This window comes from Strix uralensis, chromosome 5 (genome assembly GCF_047716275.1).
Source record: "Strix uralensis isolate ZFMK-TIS-50842 chromosome 5, bStrUra1, whole genome shotgun sequence".
NCBI lineage: Eukaryota > Metazoa > Chordata > Aves > Strigiformes > Strigidae > Strix > Strix uralensis.
Window position 1 is genome coordinate 17,277,438 of NC_133976.1, and position 25,470 is coordinate 17,302,907.

Consider the following 25,470-nt stretch of genomic DNA (forward strand, 5'->3'; position numbering starts at 1 on the left):
AGGATTAGCACAGATGTCTGCCTGGGGCACGGAGCTAGGGGAGACTGTGCTGCTCTGTTGTGGCAGCTGGACCCAGGTAGAATCACCTTGGGCTTATTAAGTGATAATGAACATGAAGCAATCCCGTGGAGACTGCAATGTTTTCTTATGAGTTTTCCTCTGATCAATTCAGTTTGCCAAGCCCTGTTGCTCAGGGGCAGTTGGAGGGTCCTTGTTTGAGGGTTCCGGTTGGCCTGAAGTGGGGAGGGTTGTGGGCCAGAACACTCCTGATTTTTCCCCGTTTCTGCATGGTTGAACAATGTATGGCCTCCCCTACACAGCCCCTGCCCTGCGGGGAGAGGGGCAGGCCGGCGGCGCGGCACCGAGTTAAGCGGTGAAGGGGAAAGGCCGAGAGCTCCCTGGTACGAGCCTTTATAAGCGAGTAAACCAAGTGCTCACGCTACTCGTGCAGCAGCATTAGCTGACAGGGTCTACCCCGTCCCGCTCCTGATCGGCACCGGAACCCCGCGGGGCGAGGCGGGGCTGGCGGCCGGAGGGGCGGGGCTGCACCCGGAAGGGCGGGGCTGCGGCCGGAAGCGGCGGTGATGTTGGCAGCGGGCGCGCGGCGCGTGGCCTGCGCCGTCTCCGGCGGGGTGGACAGCGCCGTGGCTGCGCTGCTGCTGCGCCGCCGAGGTGGGTGAGGGCGGCGGGGCCGGGCACTGCCCTCCGCCGGCGGTGCGCTGGCAGCGCGGCAGCTCTCGGTCCCGCCTCGGCCCTCCTGCCCGGCCGCTCCCCGCGCAGCCGAGTCCGGCCGGTGCCTCCTCGCCCTCACCCGCCTCCTCTGGTGGGTGGAGCAGCCGGGCGCCTCGGGGGCGGCAGGAGTGAGCGGTAAAGGAGGGGATAGGAGAGACTCAGAGCTAGGAAATCTCTTCGTGTTAGGTCGCCGGGAGAGCTTGGTTTTATGTTAGCTGTTAGCGATAGCAAAAAAAAATAGTCATACTGTACTGCGAAGTACAGGACTGCTCGCATTTTCTGAAGGAAGCAGTTAAGCAAGTCTCAAAAAACACAGGTTTTGGGTCCAGGCTGTAAGAATTTCACTCTGTAAGTCATTCTCACTTTTATTTCATAGGCTACCAGGTGACAGGCGTCTTTATGAAGAACTGGGACCCTCTGGATGAAGAAGGATCTTGCTCCATCGACAGAGATTGCGAAGATGCTTACCGGGTTTGTCAGAAGCTTGATATCCCTTTTCACCAGGTTTCCTACGTGAAAGAGTACTGGAATGAAGTATTCAGGTAGAAACACGTTTGAAATAGATGGTCTTTCAGTGTATTGGTGTAGTACCGTGTTATTGTAGAAGTAAGGATGGACAGATGACAGGCAATAGCAATTTATTGCAGTATTATCAGTGCTAAGAGAAAGTACTGGAGCCTGTTAAATATCAGAGGAATTATTTTTTCTTCATATTTAAGATCAGCATATATATGTTGATTTTATTATTTTTGAAATTAATAGATTTCTCCCTACTTATGACCATATTGCAGTTGCTTTGTTGTGGCTCATTTCTTCTACTTCCCACATATTAGCCAAACCTTATTGTGGCTCGAGAAAAAAATATTTAATGGGGTGCTATTATTGTCTCTGTGTGTAATCTATACAGTACATTTCATGTTAATATATACTGAATCCAGTTTACCACAAAGTGATCATGAACCAGCTTTGCTTCTTTAAACTTCTAACAGATTTGAAACTGTTCTTTAAAGAGGGTGTTCAGATTTTCTGTGAATTTGTTCCACTTTAAGGGAAGAAAGTTCTACATAGGAAAAAGTTGAGAGGTTTTCTTGGAAGGAGAAAGGAAGTATTGGTGTAACAACATGATTTATCTTTTATGCGCTCAACATAAGTACATAAAAGTTGTTACCTGATCTTCATCATCCCCCTTCAAGTAGTGCTGTTGTTACCTTGTCTTAGAAGAAACTGAGGAGTAACCTTATCATGCTACTTCTACTTCATGTTGAAATTACATCAAGTTGAGCACTAAGCTTTTGGACAGGGAAGAGAACAGCCCTGTTCTGAGAGAGTTCACTCCATTTTTCCCTCCTGGTGTAAGAGAATGAATAAATGTTATCAAGACTCTTGAAGGGTGTGGGGTGTCTGTAAATGACAGTGAATCAAAGATCATAGAAGATCAGCTTTTCTTTTGCTTCTCATAATTTATTAGTACAGTGTTCCCAAACAGTCTGTTGCAAGTGTCTTGGTTTGTTTCAGAATCCTTTTTTCTTTACTATCATAACTGACCTTGAATTTACTTCTCCTTTGGATCCCTCTTTAGAGGGTTATTCATCAAAAACCACCTTTTATCACGAGAACTATTCTGGGTCTTGTCTTTCCCATGGTTTGTGGAAAGTCTGTTCCAGATCTTTACATCAATGAGCGATTCAGGAGTCACCCTTCGTTGCCTTTTCTCTGGTTCTGTACTTCATTTGAAGTTCTAAACTGGTGGCTTTATGCTGTGTCTTTTATAAAGCTTCCAGTGTACTCTTGCAGTATTTACAAAGGAGTATTGTGTTACAGTATCACAGAATCACAGAATCGTCTAGGTTGGAAAAGATGTTGAAGATCATCCAGTCCAACCATCAACCCAACATTAACAGTTCCCACCATATCCCTCAGCGCTAAGTTGACCCTACTCTTAAACACCTCCAGGGATGGGATGTAAGAGTGCAGTGTTGAGCCAGTATGGGGGAGGCAGCTCTGGGTGATTTAATTATTAGTATAAACTGTTGAATTCAGAACTGTTAAAAAGGAGTTAGACAAAATAAAAGGTATGTTGTTCGATTTTCTAGTTATGAATATAGTGTACAACATGGTAAGGAAGAAGCAGTTGATTCTGTTTCAGATGGTGAAAAGTAAAACCGAATACTAGGGATGCTGGTGTTCTTTTAAATCCAGTCTATGCCCTCAGTTCCTCTTGACTTCAGTAACTATTGATGACAAGCAAAATAATGCAGTGAGCAGGCCTTTTGATATCTCAGTGCCTCACTGTATGCTGGTTTGATTTCATTAGTTACTATATCAGGTTTTCAGGCAACTAATGCGAAGCACTTTAATGACATGACAGTGTAAAACTACAACATGACTTTGAAAAACTACTTGAATTTCTTGAAGGGAAAAAAAAAGATAGGAAAAAGTCCCTATGAAATTAAGCCACATGACTGCTTATGGTGGCATTATTGCAGGTTAAGGTATTGTGCATTCAGCTGAGACACCGTAACTCCTGGTGTGTACCTCACAGCACTGTCACTTTGAAAAATTAAACAGGGTTGTTTAATTCTGAAAGTAAGTATTTCGTAAGAGATGAGTAGGATGTGCACAGTGGGCAGCCATGTCTCCCCTGAGGGAGTATTAATTTAATAAAACACGGTTACTAGATTGTGAGTGATCATTTGACCATGTCCTCAGTGCACTTTGGAGAAAACCATCGTTTTTTACCCCTTTAATGGATATTTTATTTCTTGCGTAAAATGCTTAGTATGACTGGGTTTCAAGTCCTCATGCTTAAACTGATTGTTCAGTCTTGGGTAGTATTATGCAGGGTTAATAATGTCGATATGCATTTGAATCTTTATTTTACAGTGATCTCTTAAAAGAGTATGAATTGGGAAGGACTCCTAATCCTGATATTGTGTGTAACAAGCACATCAAATTCAACTACTTTCTTCATTATGCTATGGATAACCTTGGTAAGGCATTTTCAAGTGTGTCAGTACAGAGTGTGTGCGCCATGGAAATGCTTAAAGGATACAAACTCTTGAAAACATGGGGAAAAACATGAGTTCATATGCATGCCTGATTCACGTGTCTCTGTGGCAGTATTTAATATTTACAAAGTATGTGGTTTGAAGTTTGCTTTTACATATGTAATCGTAGAATGGTTCAGGTTGGAAAGGACCTTTAAAGGTCATCTAGTCCAACCCCCCTGCTGTGGGCAGGGACATCTTCCACTAGATTAGGTTGCTCATATGTAAGAACAGATTTAATTCAGGCACACACATTGACCTGACCATTCAGTTTTACATTCTTAGGTGGTCCTTAAAGTACAAAAGCACAAGTGCTGGCATGCTGATGAATAGTTTACATTATTTAAATAGCAGGAGTACGATTATTGCCAGTATAAGTCTTCTCTGTAGATTTTCTTCCTTCATTGCTTTCTGCTTTTCTTACTGGCTGTTTATAATCTTATTTTAAACTGTGAATTTCAAGTATGTGCCTTTGTGTTTTGTTTTCTTGATAGGAGCAGATGCAATCGCTACCGGGCATTATGCTAGGACCTCACTAGAGGATGAGGAAGTGTTTCAGCAGAAACATATTAAAAGGCCAAAAATGCTTTTCAGAAACCGTTTTGAAGTTAGAAATAGTAAGTGGTTTCTTCATTTCATATTTCATCCTAGACATGGAAGAGAAATTTAAACTATATTTGGTGTCACAGAATCAGGGGAGCTTACCTTACACACAATGATTACCGTTTAAACCCCAGCCTTTGTAGAAGGTTGATTGTGCAAAACAAGGGACTTGCATTACTGAAAATTACCCTGGGTAGTCAAGTATTACATTTTCTATTTTAAGAGTTCTAATCCAGGTGCAGAGGGAAGAATAAGCATTTCAGTAATAATCAACATTCTGGAGGAGCTGTCATGTGGATTAAGGAGACAGGGTTATCTTCTATACCCTGGAGAATTATTTCAAGAAATCTTTATAAAGTATTTCCATGACTTACATAAAATTTTCTTTTTTAATGTTTCTTCTGTTTTAGGGAATGTATTTGGCTATTCAGTATATAGTATAGATAGAACTCATTGTGGGGATATGCTTAAGTGGAATTTTAGAATTAAAACTTTGAAGCATTAAAATTAATAACATACTTTTAGTCAGTAATTGGACTGTATATTATTTTACTGGAAAAAATCAGATTCTCATTCAGTAATTCAATTGTTCTGCCTTATTTTTCTGTTCTCCTGTAGAAGCCTGGTTTTCCCAGGTAGGTCAAGGTTCTGCCTACACTGCAATTGAAAAGTGCAAGTGCAGCATGTGCAGACATTTTTAAGACTACAGTTCTTGGGTCAGCAAAGTTACTAGCAGGCAGCAGTGCAGGTTTTGCTCTTCACTTTATAATAGTCTGCCTGTGGGTGTACATAATCAGAGGTTGATCTCAGCACCACAGTGATGCTTTTGTTATCAGTACAGCCTTGAAACAGTTTGATGAATGCTGTTTTGGGTATGTCTCTGCATGGCACTATCACAGCTTGGATGGCAATGTAGAGATTTCCCAAATAACTCTGCAGTGGGCCATAATGCAGTAAAGTAACTCAGATGAAGCTCTGATATATGATGAGAAGCATGCTATACCCCAAGGGAAAGAAACTTGCAAACTACCACTATGCAAAGCTGCCATGGTGTCGTTTTTGTGTTACAGATTCCCTGCTTTAATTTGTTTGTTCTGGACTTAAAGGGGTTTGTTTGTTTCTTTGTTTTAATTTTATTTCTGGAAAGTTGAAATGGCCCCAGTGGAACCAACAGTCTATACTTGTGACAGACTGTGTTTCACAGTTGTAGTATTTTGTGATGTTCTAAACGGGCTCCCTGCCCTGTTACTAAGATTTCGTAAGTTGTGACTGAACTATTGGCCTGTAGTTAGTGTTCATTTGAGTCGAACACATAAGTAGAGTTTGTACAACAGCAGAGCTATTAGCTCTTAAAGAGAGTGGACAGAACATGACTGAAAAACTGTACCACTTTTATTTCATCTGGGCAATCATGAGACTTCCTCAATTTTGAAGAAAAAAGTCAAACTCTCTAAGCATTGGGAATAACTGCTGATTGTTCAACTCATTGATTTATAGCAGTGTTATTTCTGGGCAAAACTGAATGTCTTTTTGAAGGACAGTATACTCTAAGATATTTGAGTCTTTGTTCTCTCTTTCACATGAAATGTAAAAGTTGTTTTTGCTTTTCATATTGTTGATGTTCTTGTCAGTGACACATGCAGCATTGTAATAGATGAGGCAGTGTAAGACTATCTAAGATTCTGTGTTGTACAAAATCAGGATCTTTCTAGATTGTTTTAGTGGTGAGAAAATACCCAAACGTTTTCAGTCAGATTTTGAAAAACCTGAAATATACTGTCTTTAACATGTATTTGGAAATAATAAAACTAAAATGTTGATTGTCAAACAAAATGCTAAAGTAAGTTGAACTATTAAAGGGGGTTATGTTGAGATGCTTTACGTGTTCTGCATTTTGCAGCTGTGAAACTCCTTCAAGGGGCTGACCTCTTTAAGGACCAGACCTTCTTTCTAAGTCAGATCTCACAGGATGCTCTGAGGAAAACCATTTTCCCTTTAGGGGATTTAACAAAAAGTTTTGTGAAGAAGATAGCAGCGGAACATGGCCTTCATCATGTCCTAAAGAAAAAAGAGGCATGGTAACACTTAAACTTTTTTTATTTTTATTTCTTTCTGAAACAGAATTTTCTGAACTTTTTGAACTTCAGACTGTGACAACTCATCTGTTTCTGAGCACTCTAATAGGATAGGTTGGGAAGCAGTTTTATAGCTATCTACTCGCTTAAAAGTCCTTCTATGAGTATGTGGTTAGTTGTGTATTTTAGCCTGCAGATAATTTGTCTACCACTGTACCTCAAAAGAACTAGGGTGAATGTGAGTGTGTTAGGATGATGTGAGCCTTAAGGAATGCATTCTCTATCACAGCAGGTGAGAAGCCTTTGGTCTTTATTGTCTATAGCTTTTAAAGGCTTCCTCACTATAATTGTTTTTCAATATGTCTTTATAGAAATTGGATCGTACTGTTTTGCCACAGTTACTCTAAAAAAAAAAAAAGTCCAGTTTCTCTGAGAACTAACTCTTCATGAGTTGATTCTAAAAAAATGTAATGCAGGCAGCAATTGTATTGCTGATGCTGTCTTGGTTGCTTTTAATGTTTATATTTATCCACTGTAAATGGGTATTTGAAGAATGTAGGCAGTAACTGAAATGGAAAGGAAAGCCTATTTGGTTTTGAAAGTTTTTTCAAGAGATATACCATTACTGTATAATTTGTGTTACTTTTGTACTTGAATCTGAAAGAGACTTCTGTTTTTAATATACATACAATGTAGTCACCAAGGTTAAGGTATGTATTTATTCAACATGTGGTCTGTTTCCAGCTGTTTTGCTTCTTTTCTGTGCTTATGGCTCTTGCTGATGCTGTACAGAATTAGTTTACCTGTGTTGGAGCAGATGTGGTTCTGTTTATTTTATGACATGTCTAGCATAGTTTGGGATACATAGAGGGGGGAAAAATCCATCTTGGAAAGATTATTAATAGACATTATTTCAAATGTTTTTCTCTGCTTTTATGGATTCAATACCACGTTTCCTTTTCAGAGTATGGGAGTCTGTTTCATTGGTGAAAGAAACTTTGAAAATTTCCTTCTTGAGGTGAGCAACATTAAACCTATGACAATCTTTTATGTTCTGCTCTGGTTTTCAGTAATAATTTATAACACTGTCTACAGAAAAACCTCCCAACACCTTGTGGCCCTCACTAAGTAGCAATGTCCCATCTCCCCTTGCAGTCCCAAGCCTACCCAGAAGCTAACACCAACAGCCTGTAGGAATGTAGGAAGTATCTTTCCCCTCCACGAGCAAACAGTCACTTTCTGTAGCAAAAGGAGCGTGTGAACTTACACTCCTGTGCCTGCCAGGCTCTGACAAGTGGTTGGGATGTGAGAGGCACATGGCTGAATCCTGCTGTCCCCTGGCATAAGTGAGGATGGGAGGAGTGAAGCCCAGAATTATTGCTGATAGGGACTGCCCTTCCTACTTTCCTCTCTCAAGCATCAGGGAAGAAGTAGAAAGCTGCTTGGGCAGAGTTTGCTTCTTGAAAAGTTGTTTTCCAACTTCAAGGGAATGTAGTGACAGAACCTGAAATATACTGTGAGTTTTTTTGGGGCCATCTTGTGACTTAAACAATCTCTTCCTGTTTGGTAGTATTTAGAACCTCAACCAGGTAACTTTGTTTCCATTGAAGATAAGAAGGTGATGGGAACGCACAAAGGTAATGGGCTAATACACCTTAAAAACTGCTTTTAGATAAATGGAACAATACTGCTTATATTTGGAGGGACAAATTTTGTGAAATTTCCAGTCAGTCTACAGGTTTTTCCCAGTTTGATAACTCTAATAATCGTGGAAAACTTACTTTATACAATAGTAGAGCCTTGAACTACAACTGATTCATGATTAATTGTTCCATGTTGCAAGAAAGTAAATGATAATTATTAGGGTTACTCTGTTTATATTAAGTGGTTGTTAATTTAATACCAAGAGACTGTAGTTCATCTAATTAGATCAAAATGTCTCTGCTTCAGCTCCAGATTTTTTAGTACTTAAACTTTGCAGAAAAAATACACCGTGCGCCTCAGTGATGCACAAGTAGGACATCCCCAGACATGGGCAGTTTACCTTTTCCTTTCCTTCTGTGTGTCCTTCCTTCACTCTCTGCAGTTCTAACTGCCAGAACTGAGTTCCTCTTCCCAAGTAATTTATGGAAGTAGGATGTTCTACTAGTACATAAAATTAAAGGAAACTTGTAAGACTGAGTGGTAGCAAAGCCACACATTGAAGCTGTAATAAAGAAATGTTTGTCTTTTATAAACCCTAGGAATACCACAATTGAAACTGATTAGTTTGAAATCGTGTGCTTCAGGTACAGATGAAAACTTTCAAGTAGGTGTTAGTTTAGTTTGTAATTGGCACACTTCTCTAAGACAACTTGGTTTGTTAGTCTTTGTTTAGTGGTAAAGTTTTGGGGAAATGACTTTAATATATTTTTCTGAAAGTAAAAGATTGAAAGTTGCTAGCAGCATTACATTTTTGTATTTCTTTAGCTTGGTTCCTCTACACAATAGGCCAGAGGGCTAGACTAGCAGGCCTGAAGGATGCTTGGTTTGTTGTAGACAAAGATGTCAGCACTGGAGATGTCTTTGTGGTGAGTTAATTAACACTGGTATTGCAAATGACTAGTACAAGCATTTTGTGACTCCTACTGTACGGAATGTGATTCTAACCTGGGCAGAATTCTTGGCTTTCCTCTTGGTGGAAACAAGAATCAACTAGTGCAGCATCAGCAGATTACAAACATCTTGTCCAGACCATCTTTTCTTGAGTAGAAAATTGGTTTAGATTTTGGCATAGAACTTTTCCAAACAAAGGGTGAATACTGAAAAGAATTGGCCAATCTACTGAGCTCCTACTTTCTATGCTAAAACTTGAGGTTTTATTGTAGTTATTATGACACAGTATATAAAGTGTATATTATCTTGGTTTACTATTTCTAGTAAAAGAAGTAGTAACCAGTAATACAGTTTGATTTTGAAAACAGAATATATATAATACTGCAAATAATTGGTGTCTTAATGACTAGTCATATGAGATGACTGGGAGTTCTGCAGTGGCTAGAATTGTTAATATTTCTTGCTGTTCATGCAGTTATTACTCTTATTTGATACTGATGTGATTATAATGAGGTGTTCTGCTACTTGTTGATGTGCCTGGGGGGGAGAAAATCATAATCAAATGAGAGTTGAGAGGAAACAGGTAGGACAACTAAGAATTTTTTTTTATGCCCTACGGTAAGGTTGTGTGTGTGCAATGCCTTTGCTGGGGAGGTGTTGAGTTGAGAAATTAGAGAAGAGGGAGGTAGCATCTTGTTCAGGCTGAGTTCAGATATCTACTGCCCTCCTTATCCTACCTCAACAAGGCAGAAATATGATTGGAAGAAAAAGAATACAGGAGGTGACATGACTGAGATGTAGAAGACAGACAAATAACTCAGGCTTGCTTTAGCTTATTTTTTGTATTAAAGACTTCCACCTGGAAGCTGATTAAGTGCTAATAAATGCTTGCTTCCTTACTCGTTGTGCCTTCATTTTGATATGGCTTCATGCTTCTTCTATATTTCATGCTTTACAAGTTATGTTGATGCTTTTGCTAGAGAGCATATTAAGTAAATGTTGTATTTCAAGGCACCATCAACAGATCACCCTGCTCTGTACAGAGACCTATTGCGGACAAACCGAGTGCACTGGATAGCAGAGGAACCTCCTGCAGAGCTTGTTAGAGATAAAATGATGGAATGTCATTTCAGGTTTCGGCACCAGATGGCACTGGGTAATCAAACCTTGTTTTGTTTTTTGTTTTACTCAGTTTGTGGAATTGTGGTAGTGTGTTCTGTGTAGTTTTGCAGAAATATTTGATATGTTTTGGCTTGCCTTTCTGCTCTACGGTTTCTGGAGTGTCTTTATAAAACAATTCTGTGTAACTATCTTAACTTACATCTGTTTAACTTAGTGATGAAGGGTTGGGATTTTTTTTAATGTGAATGTAAGGATTAACTGGCAGGTGTTTGGCCATTTTCTGCTCTAGTGCCGTGTGTGCTGACTCTAAACCAAGATGGGAGTGTGTGGGTGACATTAGTGAAGCCAGCAAGAGCTATCACACCTGGGCAGGTAAGTGATTAGAAGTGATCTTCTTTCCTTTTTTGTGTTTTCGCTTATCTGGCTAATAAAACAGAGTAGTGTTTTTATTAGTTGGAGTAAAGTAGTTAATTTATTTGCACATGAGAGCAGTTAGGTCTATTTTGACATCAGCTGTTTGGAAGGAGATTGTTTCTAGTTTTAAATGGTCTGTTATCCATATATTTGAAAAACTGGCTTACAAGTTTTAGTGAAACATGAAAAATTCTCTGGTAATCAGTTGTATATGCAGAAATGGAATCTGTTGTTGTCTTCAAGAAATAGGTTTAAGAAGGCATTAGTTTGGTAATTGGCTGCTTAATATGGTTTTAGTGTTCAACTTCATTTAGTGAGCTTCTGTGTCCAGTGAATTTCACTGTCCTGGAACAGTACTGAGAAGAGGTACTGTGTAGTGATGCCTTTTAACACTGTTAATATAAAGATACTCCTCCACATTGTAAACCAGTGGTTCTCAAACGTTTTCCACATGCCCTCTCACAGCATTTGTTCTATCCTCCCTCTTGCTCCCCAAAACTTGGGGGCCCATGGAACGTATCGGGAGGGAAACTGTCTGAGAAGTATTTGTAATGGAGAGAGGGATACACTTAAGAGAAGTGAGCTGAGCTGATGATGGGCATGAGAAGCCCATGACTGCCAGGAGCTGCTGAGCCTGTAACTGGGCTCTTTACTGCAAGTTAATGAGGCCAGGCCGAGAGGTCTGTGCTTCTCCTCTCCTGCAAGAACCTGCTGAGCATGTCAGGGAGCCCCAGTTGCTTCCTTCCAGATGGTCTGCTCCAGTAGTCCTTGGTGCCCTTCCTATTTTGAGAAGTGCCACTGTAGTCTGGGCACGGTTGTCTGGGGAGGGTCCAGTGAAGATACAGATGATGATACATATGTCATCCCCTTTGGGAAAGGATGCTTTCCAGCCCAGTTCATTCCACCTCAGTAACTGAAGACTTTTGAGACAATCTTGCAGAAGTTTGATGGAATTTCCATAAACACTCATGTGAGCCAACAAATCCTCTGCTTTTTTTTTTCCTTAAGATTTAATCAGAACAAATATAAATGAATACACAGGTGTTGCACAGCCTGCAGTTGCTCGCCATGTTGTTTGCAGCTGCTGAAAAGACTCTCCCTGTGTTTATCTCCCAGTTCGCGGTGTTCTACAAGGGTGACGAGTGCTTGGGTAGCGGGAAGATCCTAAGGATGGGCCCATCGGTGTATACCATGCAACAGGGCAAAAACCGAGAGGAAGGTCCAAAGAAGGAAGACAAAATAGAACCAGCAACGTAACATATGGGTTTGTTTATTGAAGAACTTTGGAGAATTTGCTGCCTGAGAATAATAAAAACAATAATAAACATATTTTTTGTTGATCTGTATGTTTTAAAGGTCAGTTGACCATCAAGTCCCAGCTCTTGACTGTTAGCACTGAACAGGTTTAAAACTAAAGCCAGTTTGGTACAATTTTACTGGACTGGGTGGTGATATTTATGTTAATACATATCAAGGGATGTCTTAAAGTTGTTCTCTAATAGTAGTTACACATACAAGAATTTTACTATAAAAATCATGTCTGAAATCATAAATTTATCTTTTATGCATAAGTGAAATACTTCTTTTTCTTACTTGAAGATACCTATCCCTAGGTAAAGCATATATGTTTTACAGTAAATGTGTGTTTGTGCTTTGAACTCTGGAAGAGGAATGAATGATATTTAAGTTCAGCATTTTGAATGAACTCCAAGCAGCAGATATTTATTTTTCATTTTATACAGTTTTATAAGAGATGCTTTGGATCCTTAAGCTGTATTAAGTAGTGGGTTTAGATGTTTATGTAATTCAGAATTACAAATCCAGGGGTTTAAAAATAGTCTTGATCATTACATTTTTTTTCACACAACTGACTAATTTTGATTTAATTGCTGAGGGCAGAGGCTGTTTGGTTTGTCTCCTGGAGAAGGGAATGCATTGTTATGCTTCAGAAAAATGCAAATTCATATGCATTTCTTTATTATGTAGCTAACTTAATATAGACCTGATAATAATTGGATCTTGCCATGTGTCAAAATAGAGTGGTATTAGGAAGAGTTGAATACCCCTGTCCAAATTGCCTACATTTATAAGGATTGGGTGCATACTGAGGACACTCTAAGCTTATAATAAAACTTTATTGCTGCAAGTCAACAAAAATTAATTCCTGTCTTTCAGCATGGTGGTAGAAAGTAATTGTCCCTAAAGTACAGCTCTGCAGGAGCAGGACTTTACAGATGGGTGTAGAATTTTGAGTTTTGCAACCAGTTTGGGTGGTAGGAAAGTAGTACCATGAATAGATCTTTTCAGCAGATCTGAAGGCTTAGATTACATGTACATCCTTTTCTGTTGTCTTACTATCTTCTAATAATTTATTTCTTCTGGTAAGAAAAGTAAAAGGTAGTCTCTTTTCTTCAAAGCGTGGAAGTAGAAGGGGCAGAAGACACTCTTCAGTGCCCACCTGCTAAGTCTGGCAAAGCTAAACACAGTTCAGGGAGCCCTATGGAAAAAAGCTAGACTGTTAAAATCTCACGCATTTGTATGACACTACAGTAGATCTGCTTGAGAGGGGAGAAAAGCCTTCCTTTTTTACTGGTGTCAAAATCAATTCAATTTAAAAGTGTCTTCAGAGTGTCTATCCACGTGCAGGTTAACTGTAAAGACTATTAACGCTTCATGTCAACTCCTGATTTGTGTTAGGTTGGTTGTGTTATGAATCCTGGTCATGACATCTATGTTTTTTTCCTAATGTTTTCCTTATCTTTGCAAAATGTGGAATTAATTACTAAGGAACTAATGCTCCACATTTTCCTCTTCTGAGTTTTCCAGTAAGTGTCCCAATTAAAATCTTCACAAATGTTTTGTGTTACACTGGTGTAGTTTTTATTATTAGTTCATCTCTCAGCACTCTCAGGTATGTTTGTTGTTTGATACTGTACTGGTAGAGGTAGGTTCAACTGTGAGGATATGAAAAAGGACATAGCCATTTCTGTGTCCTCAAAATTCACTTTCTTTTAAAATTTACAGAATTGCAGAGGTTGACCTCTGGAGATCATCTAGTCCTCAACTCCAGTGCTCACAGTAGGGGCAACTAGATTTTGAATATCTCCAAGAATGGAGACTCCACAACCTGCATTGATAAGATCCCCCTGAGCATTTTCTTCTCAAGGCTGAACAGCCCCAGCTCTCTCAGCTTTTCCTTGTATGACAGATGCTCAATCCTCGCTTATCAGCTCCTCCATATCTGTGTCAGGAAGTTACCAGTGCTCCAGAGACCTCCTGGACCGCTTGTGCCTTTCTGTGTTGACCCTCTGGCAGGTATCAGAATGCTTTTAAGTCCTCCACTGGGAGAAGGGTCTGCAACCATGAGGCTTCTTCTGTTTGTCTTTCTTCCTGGCCACTGAGACTGTAGCAGACACCCCCAGCAATGCCATCCACATAGGTTGCCCTCTAATCCTGACGCAGGTGCTCTGAGGTGGCTCATTGTCCACCCCCAGCCAGAGCTCTGTGCTGTCCTGCTGCTCCGTCACAGCCAGGATGACCCGTGCCTGCCCCATCCTGCCTGCCCCGTCCTCCCCGGAGAGCCTGAACCCATGCATGGCAGCACTTTGCCGGTGTGAGCTGTCCCACCCTGTCTTTGTGATCCCAATGAGACTGACCCTGCAACTGCCTGCAACACAGACCTCTTAATTCCTGTTGTGTGTTCCCCATGCTGCATGTGTACTGTGCAGGCACTTCAGAGGGGCACCTAGAGAGGTTCCCTCCTGCCTGTTTTGTTGTTTTCAGGGTCTCTCCTGCCTGGATCACCCTGCTGTCTTTAGCTTGCCAACCTGCTGCCTTTAGCTTGCCAACCCCATCCACCACTGGGTCTCCCCATGACATCCTGGCTCCAAATGCCTGGTGAACAGCAAACCTCCCTAGGTGCCAGGTTGGGTCAGCAGCTGGAGCTTCTGTCCCCTGCGGCAGGGAGTGTCTGGCTGCTGTCACACTATCTGTCCCTCCTTCGGTACGGTGGCAGGTTTGAGCTCTCAAGGCTGCAGGGTTTCAGAGAAGATCCAATTAATCTCTCCCTCACCACCTCTGACATGGTGCAGGCTGCTGGCCTCCTGCCATGGCTCCTGGTGACACAGACCTCTACCAGTGCTCCCCTCCTGCAGGCAAGGAGCCCAGCTCTGCTTGGCCTGGGGGGCTGTACCCTCCCTGAGGAGCTTGGTCTAAGTTAAAGTCACTGTTAACATTTCCTCCTTTGACAGAAGAGAGTTACTGGTTTTTAAAGTCCTAAAGTTGCTGAGTTGTGATTGCCACCACCTGGAAATGAAAGTCAGATTTTTAGAGTTGGTACATGACTGCAGAACCAGTGATATCCCAGCTGGTAATTTTGTTTAGCTTAAGGCTCTGTTAGACACTAGTAGTTTCCAACCATTAACGTTTCTCTTGTATAATGAGTCCTTACCTCCTTTTTACTTTTATGTTTCTACCAGGCAGTATTTACTTTCCTATGTGCCCCCAAGGATTTAAATACGTGCATTCTTTTGGCTCTAAAACTCCAAAGTTTAGCTAGTGTATAGCCGTTTGTGATTTCTGGACTTATTAAAGTGTTCACAAGGTAAGTTCTCAGAGCTGCCTAAAAATGTCTGCTGGGCCTGCCCAAACCCACTGAAATCACATCTGCCTAGGGCTGAACTCTGCTTGGAGCTCAGGACGAAGGAACTAAGATCCTTGCAACTTGTTCCCATCGTCCTGGTTTTAAACTCACTTGCTCTTCGTCTTTTGAACCTACTCCAAAAAATGTTTCTAGGCAAAAACCCTACTTGATAAATTTGAACTGGTTTTGGAAATACTTTAAGAACAACAAAAATATCCCACAATAATTTTGATAAATTTGCTATTTTTTTGCAAGAAAATGTTCATCCTGCCCTGTAGGCTTAGTAGTTACTTGTGGTTTTCTGGGTGTGAGCATTGCTTCAGTGATGGGTGGAGCTGCTGGGTGGTTTCGGCTCTGCTTTACTGCCTGGGTAAAGTGTTGCTGGCTATGAATACAGTGAGAAAGCACCAGGGGATGGCTCATCCAAGCAGGGGATGTGTGTCCCTGCAGCCTGAATGCATTTCCTTAACCTTTGAAAAGAAAAGGACTTTTTTTACCCTCCTTCAGGATTTTTTTTTTCATTTTATCTCTCTCAGGTTTTTATAAATACCATTCTGAGGACAGATTCTCCCAGTGCATTATCACTGGGAAGGCTTTGCTGCTGGATTGCTGGTATGATGCCAGGAGCATCCCTAGCTCAGGTGACTTGAGGTGCTCGCTTGGATAAGGGACAGTCAGTGCAGATGTCATTAGTGCTTTTAAGATCGTTATGGTGAACTTTAGGAATTCTGGCTATGAGATCCCAGTTCTGCTGAGAGCCGCTGAGCCAGTGCCTCATAGCAGGAAAGTTTAGCCAATGCTGCCTGTAACATAACTGATGGGGCACAATGAGTGTCTGCTACAGCTCCTGTAGGACAGAGGCTTTTTAACAAATGCTCTGCTTCCCTCTTCTTCTTTAAGCATCCTTAAAATTGGATACAGCAGCAATCCAGGATGGCTAATGCAGAAAATTCATTAAGGTAACATGCTGTTCTTCTCTCATCATCTTCAATTGTTGTTCTTCTTGCTGTTCTTCTTCATCTCTCTAGCAATGGTCTCAATTCACTTTTGAGGTTGAGGAACTTTGATTTTATCATTAGAGCTGAACCTCATGGTTCTAATGAAGAAAACTCATCTGAGGAAGAGGTGAGTATGGACAGTGTTTGGTTGATAGAGACTCATTGTCTGAGAAGGATGGAGGCTGCTTCTTGGCTTCAGTGCAGTTCAGCCTTTTGGTGGGATGACGAGCAAAGACCTTTGATGTGATAAAGCAATTGCTGCTATTGCTCCCAGTGAATCTCACCGTACCGCTGGAAGCTAGGCATTAGTAGGCATTTGTGAAATTCAAACTGCAAAAAGCTTCTTGCATGGGATGTTTTACAACAGGTTGCACATGTCTAGCAACGTGAAGCTTGTATGTTTAATACAGCATTTCCAAATAGCTTGTACTGGTCAGAGGTGGTGGTACGTTTCTCTTTCCATCCCATATGTTTCTCCTGGGTAAGGTAAGGGTCTTAACTGCTGACTTCCTGCATGAGATCCTTGCTCCTCTCATGTGTAGGGTCTCTGGTAAGGGGAATTTTATCCTGTCCTGCACAGGGACACAGCTTCTCAGGGGAGTCTGGCAGAGTAGCCTATAGAGGCACTTTTCTACCACTGGATCTGGCTGTTACATACAAGATGAGCAGCACCATCACCACGTCTGACTACGTTTGTAAAGAGGACAGTGGTTTCAGTAACACCAGTCCTGCCTGGCTGGTGTGCGGTAGGGTTATGTTGAGAAGCACTGCCTGAATCCCACGCTCCTGCTCTGAGGCTTCCAGCCTAACCCAGATCATCACAAAATGGTTGTGAAAGTGCACAGTGGCACAGCTGTAATAGCTTGGAAACATGCAAGTAAGAGTGAGGTGAGAGCAGAGGTCGGTGCCTGGGATCAGGCAGCTGCTTTCCCTGAGAGACCATCACTGACAGAGCCCCTCTCATGCAGCCTTTGCCAAGGCTGGAATTTGTCCAAGGTTTGGCTTGAATTGGGTAAGAGCAGGCTGACAGGTGAATTTTCTTTTTTTCTCTACTGCAGAAGATTAGCATCGACATGCTTTTTAAAATTAATTGGCTTTTCACTTTTTTTGTCATTTTTCTCCCACTTTGGGCAACAGATTGCAAGCAGGTGATTTCACTTTCAAGTTGTCGTTAAGCTTTTCAGGTCTTGAAATATTTGGTTTCAAAGATTCAAGTGAATAACTTAAAAAAAAAAAAAAGGACTTTTCCCTTCTAAAGTAGAGAACATGATAACAAGAATTGGATCATGTAACTGGAAAACCACAGCTCATGTCAGCTAAAGGCTGGGACTGAATTGAAATTTCTGTTGTACCCTGTGAATATGTTTGAAACTTCTGTTGCTGAGTGTATGAAGGCTGAAGAATTGCACTCCAAGTGCAGCCTTATTCCAAAAGTGTGTGAAACCTGTTTTAATTGCTCTCCTGGTTTTGTTCCAGCTTCCAGCTGGTCCTGCAGAGCTGAGGGGCAGGGATGTCCCCTATGCAGGGAGAGCAGGGTGGTCCTCTGATTCTTTTTTCAGCTGTGTAGCTTCTTTGGAGAGGTGAGACGTCACACAGGTATTGTGAAGGGCTTCATTCACACTGCAGCAGCTCAGTATTTATGGTCCAGCATTAAAGCATTGGCTCTTGGTGTTCGTGTTGGCTTGTAGGGCTGAAAGAACCTTTCATCCTCATGCTTCAAAATTAAGTGTTCACGTGCTTTCTCTCTGTAGCTGCAAACCATGGGGAATAAAGCTGACATATTCTTTTCACAAAGCCTTTATTTTTCCTTTTTAGAATAGATCTCTCTTTTCAGCATACCTATAAGCAAAAAGTAACAGGTTTTTGGTTGCAACATTTAAGTTTGTATGTATACATATTGCCATTCAGCCCCCGTGTACAAGTCTGAGCCCTTCTCAGGAGCTGGGAGATGATGTGTGCAACCACCCGTGCTGACTTGCCCATGCAGGTAATGGGACAGGACCAGAGTGAAGATTCACAGCGCAGCCTCTGCTGCCTGGATTTCAGGGATGTGCCGTTTCAGAGTTAAGGGTACAACTTCTCCTTCGACCTTTATTCCCAAACTAGAATTTTCAAATCTCTGTCTAAAACACCCCTTTCAGCTTGGAGACTTCAGCACAGGAAGGTCCAGCGAGAGTCTCTGCTGTCGCTTCTCTATGTGGGAAGGTGTTGGGTTCTGCAGCCAGGGATGGCAGAATGAGCTGCCGTGGGATCTCTGTGCCACCAAACAGCCTTAGAGTCAGGCCGTGGAAGCATGCAGCACCTTCTGCTCTGTAGTAATGCCTTCTTCAAGCTGGATCCCCTTCAGAAGATGGAGCACATAATATGGAGGGGGCACAGCAAAGTGAGTCTCCTGGACGCTTTCCATAAGCACGTGACTCCCTTATCACTCACATTTATGGTACTGTAAAAAAAAAAAAAAAAAAAAAAAAGGCTGAGGTTTCATCACAACTGTAAGCCAGTCTCAGTGGGAACTGCCACCAGAGATGAAGCCCTTCCATCTCCTGCCTACTGGTCCTGATACTAATGAGTGTTTCTTCAGCTTCTCCAGAGGTCTGGTGAGCTGGAAGCCAGGACAAAGCTACTGAAGGCGAGAAGCTGTTCATGGGAAGAGGGCAAATGTGAAAAGCTGATGTGGAATGAGGGTATGGTGAAAACATTGTGTATGGGCTGCGGAGATTGGAGCCAACTGATCTGTCAGTAAGGATGAGTGTGGATGAGAGAAAGTAAGGTTGAAACTGCAGATTTCTCTGAATGCCTTAGATGCTTGTTTCTTTAAATAAATCCAGATTGTTTAATTTCTCCATGCAAAGAAAGACCAACAGTCTTGACTACTACCAAGGCCAAAAAAACCCCAAACCCAAACAGGTAAGCAAATGAAAAAGATTTGTTTTCCATTTAAGAAACAGGGAGAAAAATGGATGAAGGGATAGGTACTGGCCTTCTGTCCTGGAAAATGTGGGTGTTATGAGCATCATGGTAGCATGCATAGCTGGGAGACAATAGTGACAGTAGATGAAGAGGTTGTCCCACTGACGAGGAACATATTTGCAACTATGCAGGTTACGATTAGTATTTTAAAATGCTTCCTCTGCATTTATACGTATTTACAGGCTTTAATGAATTAAACACAATGAAATTATCTATCATAAATGCAATAATCACCCCAATGTGGCGCGCTCCGATGATGCAGCGAAGCGGCATGCCGTTTCCAGCTTCAGCACCAGGAGGCACCAGGACATCACATTCATCCTCCCAACCGTGCACGATCATCGTTGGGAGTTGGTGGCTATAGACAGTTAACACAGCCATAGTTGTGAAGTTTTTCCCTTTTTTTTTCTTATTTTTTCTGAGACCATACACTGGACGAATTGTCACTGGGTGGGTTTGCTCAAGGCAGGGCTAAAGTCACACTGTCACACCGATGAGCCGGCTGAGAAGCAGCAGCTTTTCAGAGCCTAACTCTCATTAGGGCTGGGCAGCGATCGTGGCACGAGTCAGGCCAGTGATGGCCCCGGCAGCAGGGCAAACACACACTTTTTATTTTGAGTTCAGGTCCTGCCTGTCCTCTGTCACCTGTGCTGTGCTGGTCATTTGCTTTCACAGTCACTCTTAACCTTCACCTAGCTCTTGAATGGCTAGAGGTAGAACAGAAATTTTTTTTTTCTTTTGGAGAACTAGCACCAGATTCCTACACTTACTTGGGTGTGTGAGGGGTCTTATGAACACTAACTCCTGGGTTTGGTTTGCTGAATCTCTAGGATTTTTTTTCTTTTCTAAAATGTCTTGCATTTTACTAAACTTATAGCATCATATAGCGAAACTTGAGAATGGAAAAAGTTTATGGACCCTGATTCTATGCAATTTTATAGCATATAGAGGCATTTCTTCAATACAAAAGAGCTTCAAACTCACTCTGAAAGTTTTAAGGTCCTAGAAACAAAGAAATACATGGAGACATTTCCCTTAATCAGACACTATCTGGAGAAATGACATTTTCTCAGGGGACTGCCCCACTCTGGATTTTGATAATTCAGTGGCACCATTCCCATTCAGTAGCACCATCTTTTGAGATGCTTCCAGGAAAACACCAGCCTTGTAATTACAGCACATCAGTTCCTGTGGGAAAAAGCAAGAGGAGATCTACTTCGAGCAAGAAGTTTCATCAAGAGAAAAGGGACCCAGCTGCTCCATCCTGGATTTCTCCAGTGAGGCTGTGGAGGCTCATGCTGGAAATTCCTCTAATGTTTTGTGTTCCTGCAGGGCTCCTGGGTTTGTCTCTCTGGGGTTGCAATGAGCTGGACATACTCTGCAAGCAGTGTTGGTGGCAGCTGTTACTCAGCAGTTCTGGCTGGCACATAGGCCATCTGGCTTGTCCTGCCAAACTTAAAGTTGGACTCTTGGACAAATGGTGAATTCTTCTTTTTCTTCTTTTGATCTGAGAAAGCCCCTGAGTAGCAAAGAGGATGTAGCATCGACTTTGTGGGACCCAGCTGTTTCATCTGTTTGTGCATCTGATCTTCTGATTTTAATGAAATTTGGTCTGAACAGTGACAAGAGGTTCACCCACGTCCTCTGGAGCAGGGAAGATGCCCTGTGTGCTCCTCTCCCCTGGGGCTGGTGCTGTAGAGATTCTCTCTGTGTCTCCCAGCCTGCTGTTTTCTCCAGGGCTGATGAACACCAGCACAGCAGGAAAACCCTGGGGTGTGCCCACTGCTCACTGCAACGCAGGAAGAGAGACTGAGGAGTTGGAACCAGCAATGTAACATTTCTTCTCTTATTTGAAGGAACTCGGAAATTTACATCTAAAAAGAGGATGAGTAGTAACACAGATCTCTGGCAATCTGTACATCTCAAAGGCTGCATCTCCAGCCCTGCTGCAGCTCCTGCCTGACAGCAAACTCAGCCGGTCTGGTATGGCTTCGTTATGCTGGATGAAGCTTTGTATAAAATTATAAACATCAAAGGATGGATTATAAACATAAAAAGGACTGGTATACAAAAATGAGATAACTAGATATGAGGCATCTGGTGGATTTAAGATCAGTGCTGGATTAAAGATAGTTTTTATTTTAATCGAGTTACTTAAGGTGTTTTTTAATACTGTTCACAGGTTTTTATCTATTGCTCTTCTCTGGGAGTATGTGAAGAACTCCGCACTTGTGCCACACCAACCAGCTGCATGGCAGAGGAACTCAGCAAATTTGCTGTATGTAGTAAAACCGTGTGATCAGTTAATTACAGGTTTCAGTCACAGAATCATCTAGGTTGGAAAAGACCTTGAAGATCTCCTAGTCCAACCATTAAAGGTCTGAAAGGTTTCAGGCACGGCTTTTAAACTGAAGATCACTTTATGTACTATTAGTACTTATTGCTATTGCAATATCTATAAAAATGAATCAGAATAACCCACCTTGGTTTTAAATATTAAAGATGGTGGTTTATGGTATAAGATTTTTACACTGAGCTAGTTTTACACCTAGCTTTTAGGACAAAGGCAATAGCACAAGAAAAATCTCTGTGAACTGGTTAGTAGCCAGGTGTTGAACCTTATTTAAGTCACATGGCCATTTCATGGAGCAGAGGCTGTCCTCATGTGGTGTCTCCTCTGCGCTGTAATACAGCAGCAGTGCTTGAATTACAGAGAAAGCAGGAGATTTTGCTGCTGAGAGGATAGGGTTTGAGACCGATGACTTTTAAGGTGGCTCCCTGCAAGTTACCTCCTTTCTGAATCCAGCGGCAGGGCATCACTGACTGATCTGAAGAAACATGTAAATACTCTCTAAGCACAAAAGGTTGATCCTGGGAATCAGAACAGGCAACTGCTTGCCACAACTATCTAATCCCTTAATTGCAATGGGCATCAGCTGTAACTCATCCCCATAGCTAATGCTGCTGTACTGAGCACCTGCCATGAAAAGCCAGCCCAGCGGAGGCAAGGCTCCTCTCGTTAGAGAGAGGCTGGTTTAATACGGATGGAGCTTGCAACAAATCCCAAGGGATGCACGGCCTGTATCTGCATCACCTGTGGAGGGAAGCTAAACACTCTGCAAGGAACAGGAGTGCCCTGCTCTCTCTCTGCTCCAGTGAGAGGAACCAGTGTTAACAGAAACCTCTTTGGGGTCACCTTGGTTGTGATGGCACTGGCTCTGCCAATGAGCCCTGCCCACAGGGAAGTCAGGCTTGGGGCAGATGGCTACTCGGGAAGCTGGCGTGTCACCCACATGAGCAGGAAAGAAAATATATAAGCTGCTTTTGGTTTTCACTTTGCATAACCTAGACGAGATCAGCCAGAAAAGTGGTTTCCCTTGGACAACCTGGTGGAGATCAGCCATGTGTCATGGTGGCATGGCAGCTTGGTACCTCCTGACCACCCACTCGTTCCCCTTAGTTTGGCCATTTTTTGCCAGTGGAACAAGCCCTAACCCTAAGCTAGCAGGGCTTTTCCCTGGCCCCTTCCATCCCCGAAACCGGTTCCCTCTGCAGCTGGAAGTGAAGGAGTTAACCATTCCAGGCTTTCTCATTTGTTTTATCCAGAAAATTGAAACATGTAGTAAAATGTACTGATTTTTCTTAAAGTCAATGCATGATTTACTGCTTCACCTGGAAACTTGTTCACTTTGCTGGCTCCCAACTGCAGCTGCTGCTGTTTCGTACTGGATTCAGCATGATGTTCCTAACCTGAAGGAACTATGTGGAACAGATCCAGGTGAAAGGGATATTTATTTCCTTTAAAACCAGGTATTCTTTCCCCTCTTAAAACATGCTGGCCTTTTGGGAGCTGCTTTTATAACTAATGAAATTACTGCTGTAGGTTCTAATTTTTTTTTTTTTTTTAAATCTGATGAGCATGCACTAGAAACACAGCTGTTTTGATTGAAGAGTGCTCTTATCTTTTTGTACCTTCAGGGTGCTCACTCCAGCACAGCTATTTTATTATGGGTGGCTTGCCATGTGCCATAAATGTGTGTTGTTTTTTTTTTTTTTCTTTCTGAGTAATTGTGTCATTGCAGAACCCGCCTGTTTGCCTTTCCGTGGCAAACCCTCCAGTCAGCTGTGGCAAGTCCTCGCTAGCGCTGGAAGTTTTGCTGCTGCCGAGTGATTTTCCAGCAGCGCCCAGCAGCTCGGTGCAGGAGCCGTGAGCTGTGGAGGCTCCTTCAGGATTGCCATCCCCGCAGGAGCCCAGCTGGGACCTGACTCCTCTCAATGTTCTGCCTGGTCTGGTGCATCACACGTGGAGCTTGTCTCACCCGCTGTATTTTTCTCACCCTTTTACTCTTGCCAGAGCTGTGCAGTGCCAGCGGGCTGTGGGGGACCATGTAGCTGCAGGGGCGAGCACCAGTGTGGGCTCTCCCCACTGATGCTTTTCTAAGGTCTTCCCTTCCCCTATCAGTCATGTCCATCACTTGCCCATGCAGAGGGAACAGTGGCTGGGAAGCATCTGCTTGGAGGGATTTGCAGGGAGACCCATTCCTTCCTCTGCTTCTCACACAGCAGACCTGGTGCTGGAATTACTTGTACTTTATAAATACTTTCACTGCATTTAAAAACATCATACACAGGGACCCACTGCTTCAGTTGCCCTGTTTATACATGCACAGAACCTGACATGCTCATTATTTCCTTGAGAATATGAATATCCAACAAAAACACAGACCCAACTCTGTGGTCTTCCCATGGGAAGTGTGATATAGTCTTAACATGCAAACAAGATCATTCAGGATGGACTTCCAAAAGAGCTATTGTCAAATGAGCAAAAGAAAAAGATTTTCTTACATTTTTAGCCCAAGAGATTGGTGTTTTTGCAAGCTGTTGTATTTGCAGGGGGGAAAAAAACCCGGCCAGTGAGAAAATAATACTGGAAACCACCCAACTGGATGCACTGCAACTATTTTAATGAAAGAGAATGGAAGTACCTGGAAAGCCAGAGCTTTGAGTTCATTTCTATTTCACAAGTGGATCTGATGTAAAAACGATGGCTTTGCGATGGTCAGGATGGGCTCCGGAAGCCTGAGGCCATGCTAGGCAGGGTGTGCTCCCACATTTTGGCTGAGGATGGCCCTGGGACACAGGGTAGATGTCAGAGACAGGGCACCTCTCAACTTAAACACAGTCCTCTCTATAAGGGGGTGGCTCAGACCTGCTCCACCTCTGCGGTGTCTCCTGACCCAGTGCAGAGGCTGGGTTCTCACAGCAGCCTCAGCTGCCTTTACGAAGTACTGATTCAGAGAGACATTGGTCTGGGCCTCCCTCCAAATAAAGAAAGTATGCTCAGAGTATGTAATATTTGAGTTTGAAAGAGCGGATACCCTATTCACAGTGGTCTTTGAGCAGAGGGGTGGCAGCAGCAAATGCCTGACCAAGACAGAAGGGGAGACACCAGCCCAGTACAGAGCTCCAGGGGGCTCCTGGAGGCACTTACAAACACTTTTAAGGATTTAGAAGATAATAATGAATTAACATGGTCTCTTTGCAATACACATGTCAGATTAATCTAATTTTCTTCTTTAATACAGCCCCTGGCATGGTGGATAAAGGAGCAGCAGCAGATGGGATGTTTTCAGTAAATGGTTTGATACTGTCCCACACTATATCCTCATATGCTAAACACAGTCAGGGCAGGCTGATGTTAATCGATACGAGGTAGGTGCAAAACTTGCGTGGCAAGAAGGGGAGTTTTACAAAAACCCTCTTGGGCTTAGTTTTATTTGATATTGTCATTCATGGTTTGAATGATGAAATAAAAGGTAGCTTGTAAAGGCTGCAGATGCTGCCAAAAGACTCCAGGCATCCTCATGGACAGGGCTAAAGTCCAAAATGAATATGAGAAACTGGAGAATGGATCCAAAAATCAAGAGACTAAAATGGAAACTGAGTCCAGTGCAAATTGCTACTTACAGGAAGGAAAATTGAGCTGCCTATGTGCAAACAGGACCATAAAGGCAAGGCAGAAACTGCAGAAGAGGCTGTGGGATCCAAATGCACCCCAGACTGGCCCTGCCACTGCAGGTGATGTTGATGTGGATGATGATAACATCTCACCAGGGCTGCTGGGGATCTCCTTTCTGTGATCCTTCTAGACCTTGGCAGGAGAATCCTCTGCAGCTGAGCGAGCTGCATGTCTAAGCATGACAACAGGATATGGATAAGCTAACTCATCATCCTAGGAAGGGCTATGACAGGCTAGTGGCTGATGTGCTGGA

At 42.5% G+C, this 25,470-nt stretch overlaps 1 protein-coding gene across 6 annotated transcripts; it reads left to right on the forward strand.

Annotated features, from left to right (window-relative positions):
* The first annotated feature begins 556 nt into the window (after positions 1-556).
* TRMU (tRNA mitochondrial 2-thiouridylase) lies at positions 557-11,917 on the forward strand. 6 transcript variants are annotated; one of them, XM_074870036.1, is made up of 11 exons: positions 557-672; positions 1,109-1,203; positions 3,616-3,722; positions 4,274-4,396; positions 6,283-6,455; positions 7,422-7,475; positions 8,028-8,094; positions 8,927-9,027; positions 10,064-10,208; positions 10,464-10,546; positions 11,705-11,917. In XM_074870036.1, exons 2-11 carry the CDS (start codon positions 1,154-1,156, stop codon positions 11,843-11,845), a joined length of 1,044 nt encoding a protein of 347 aa, XP_074726137.1. In that variant the 5' UTR covers positions 557-672; positions 1,109-1,153; the 3' UTR covers positions 11,846-11,917. The 6 variants fall into 6 exon arrangements, with proteins under 6 accessions (XP_074726137.1, XP_074726134.1, XP_074726136.1 ...); XM_074870033.1 differs by having other exon boundaries at positions 563-672; positions 1,109-1,274; XM_074870035.1 differs by lacking the exon at positions 557-672 and adding an exon at positions 683-867 and having other exon boundaries at positions 1,109-1,274.
* The last annotated feature ends 13,553 nt before the right edge of the window (positions 11,918-25,470 follow it).

Bases quoted from the DNA above. Each gene is read 5' to 3' on its own strand.
- TRMU (XM_074870033.1), top strand. From the start codon at position 585: ATGTTGGCAGCGGGCGCGCGGCGCGTGGCCTGCGCCGTCTCCGGCGGG. The intron at 8,095-8,926 runs GTAATGGGCTAA...GTATTTCTTTAG, and splicing joins GGTGATGGGAACGCACAAAG to CTTGGTTCCTCTACACAATA. The intron at 10,547-11,704 runs GTAAGTGATTAG...TTTATCTCCCAG, and splicing joins GAGCTATCACACCTGGGCAG to TTCGCGGTGTTCTACAAGGG.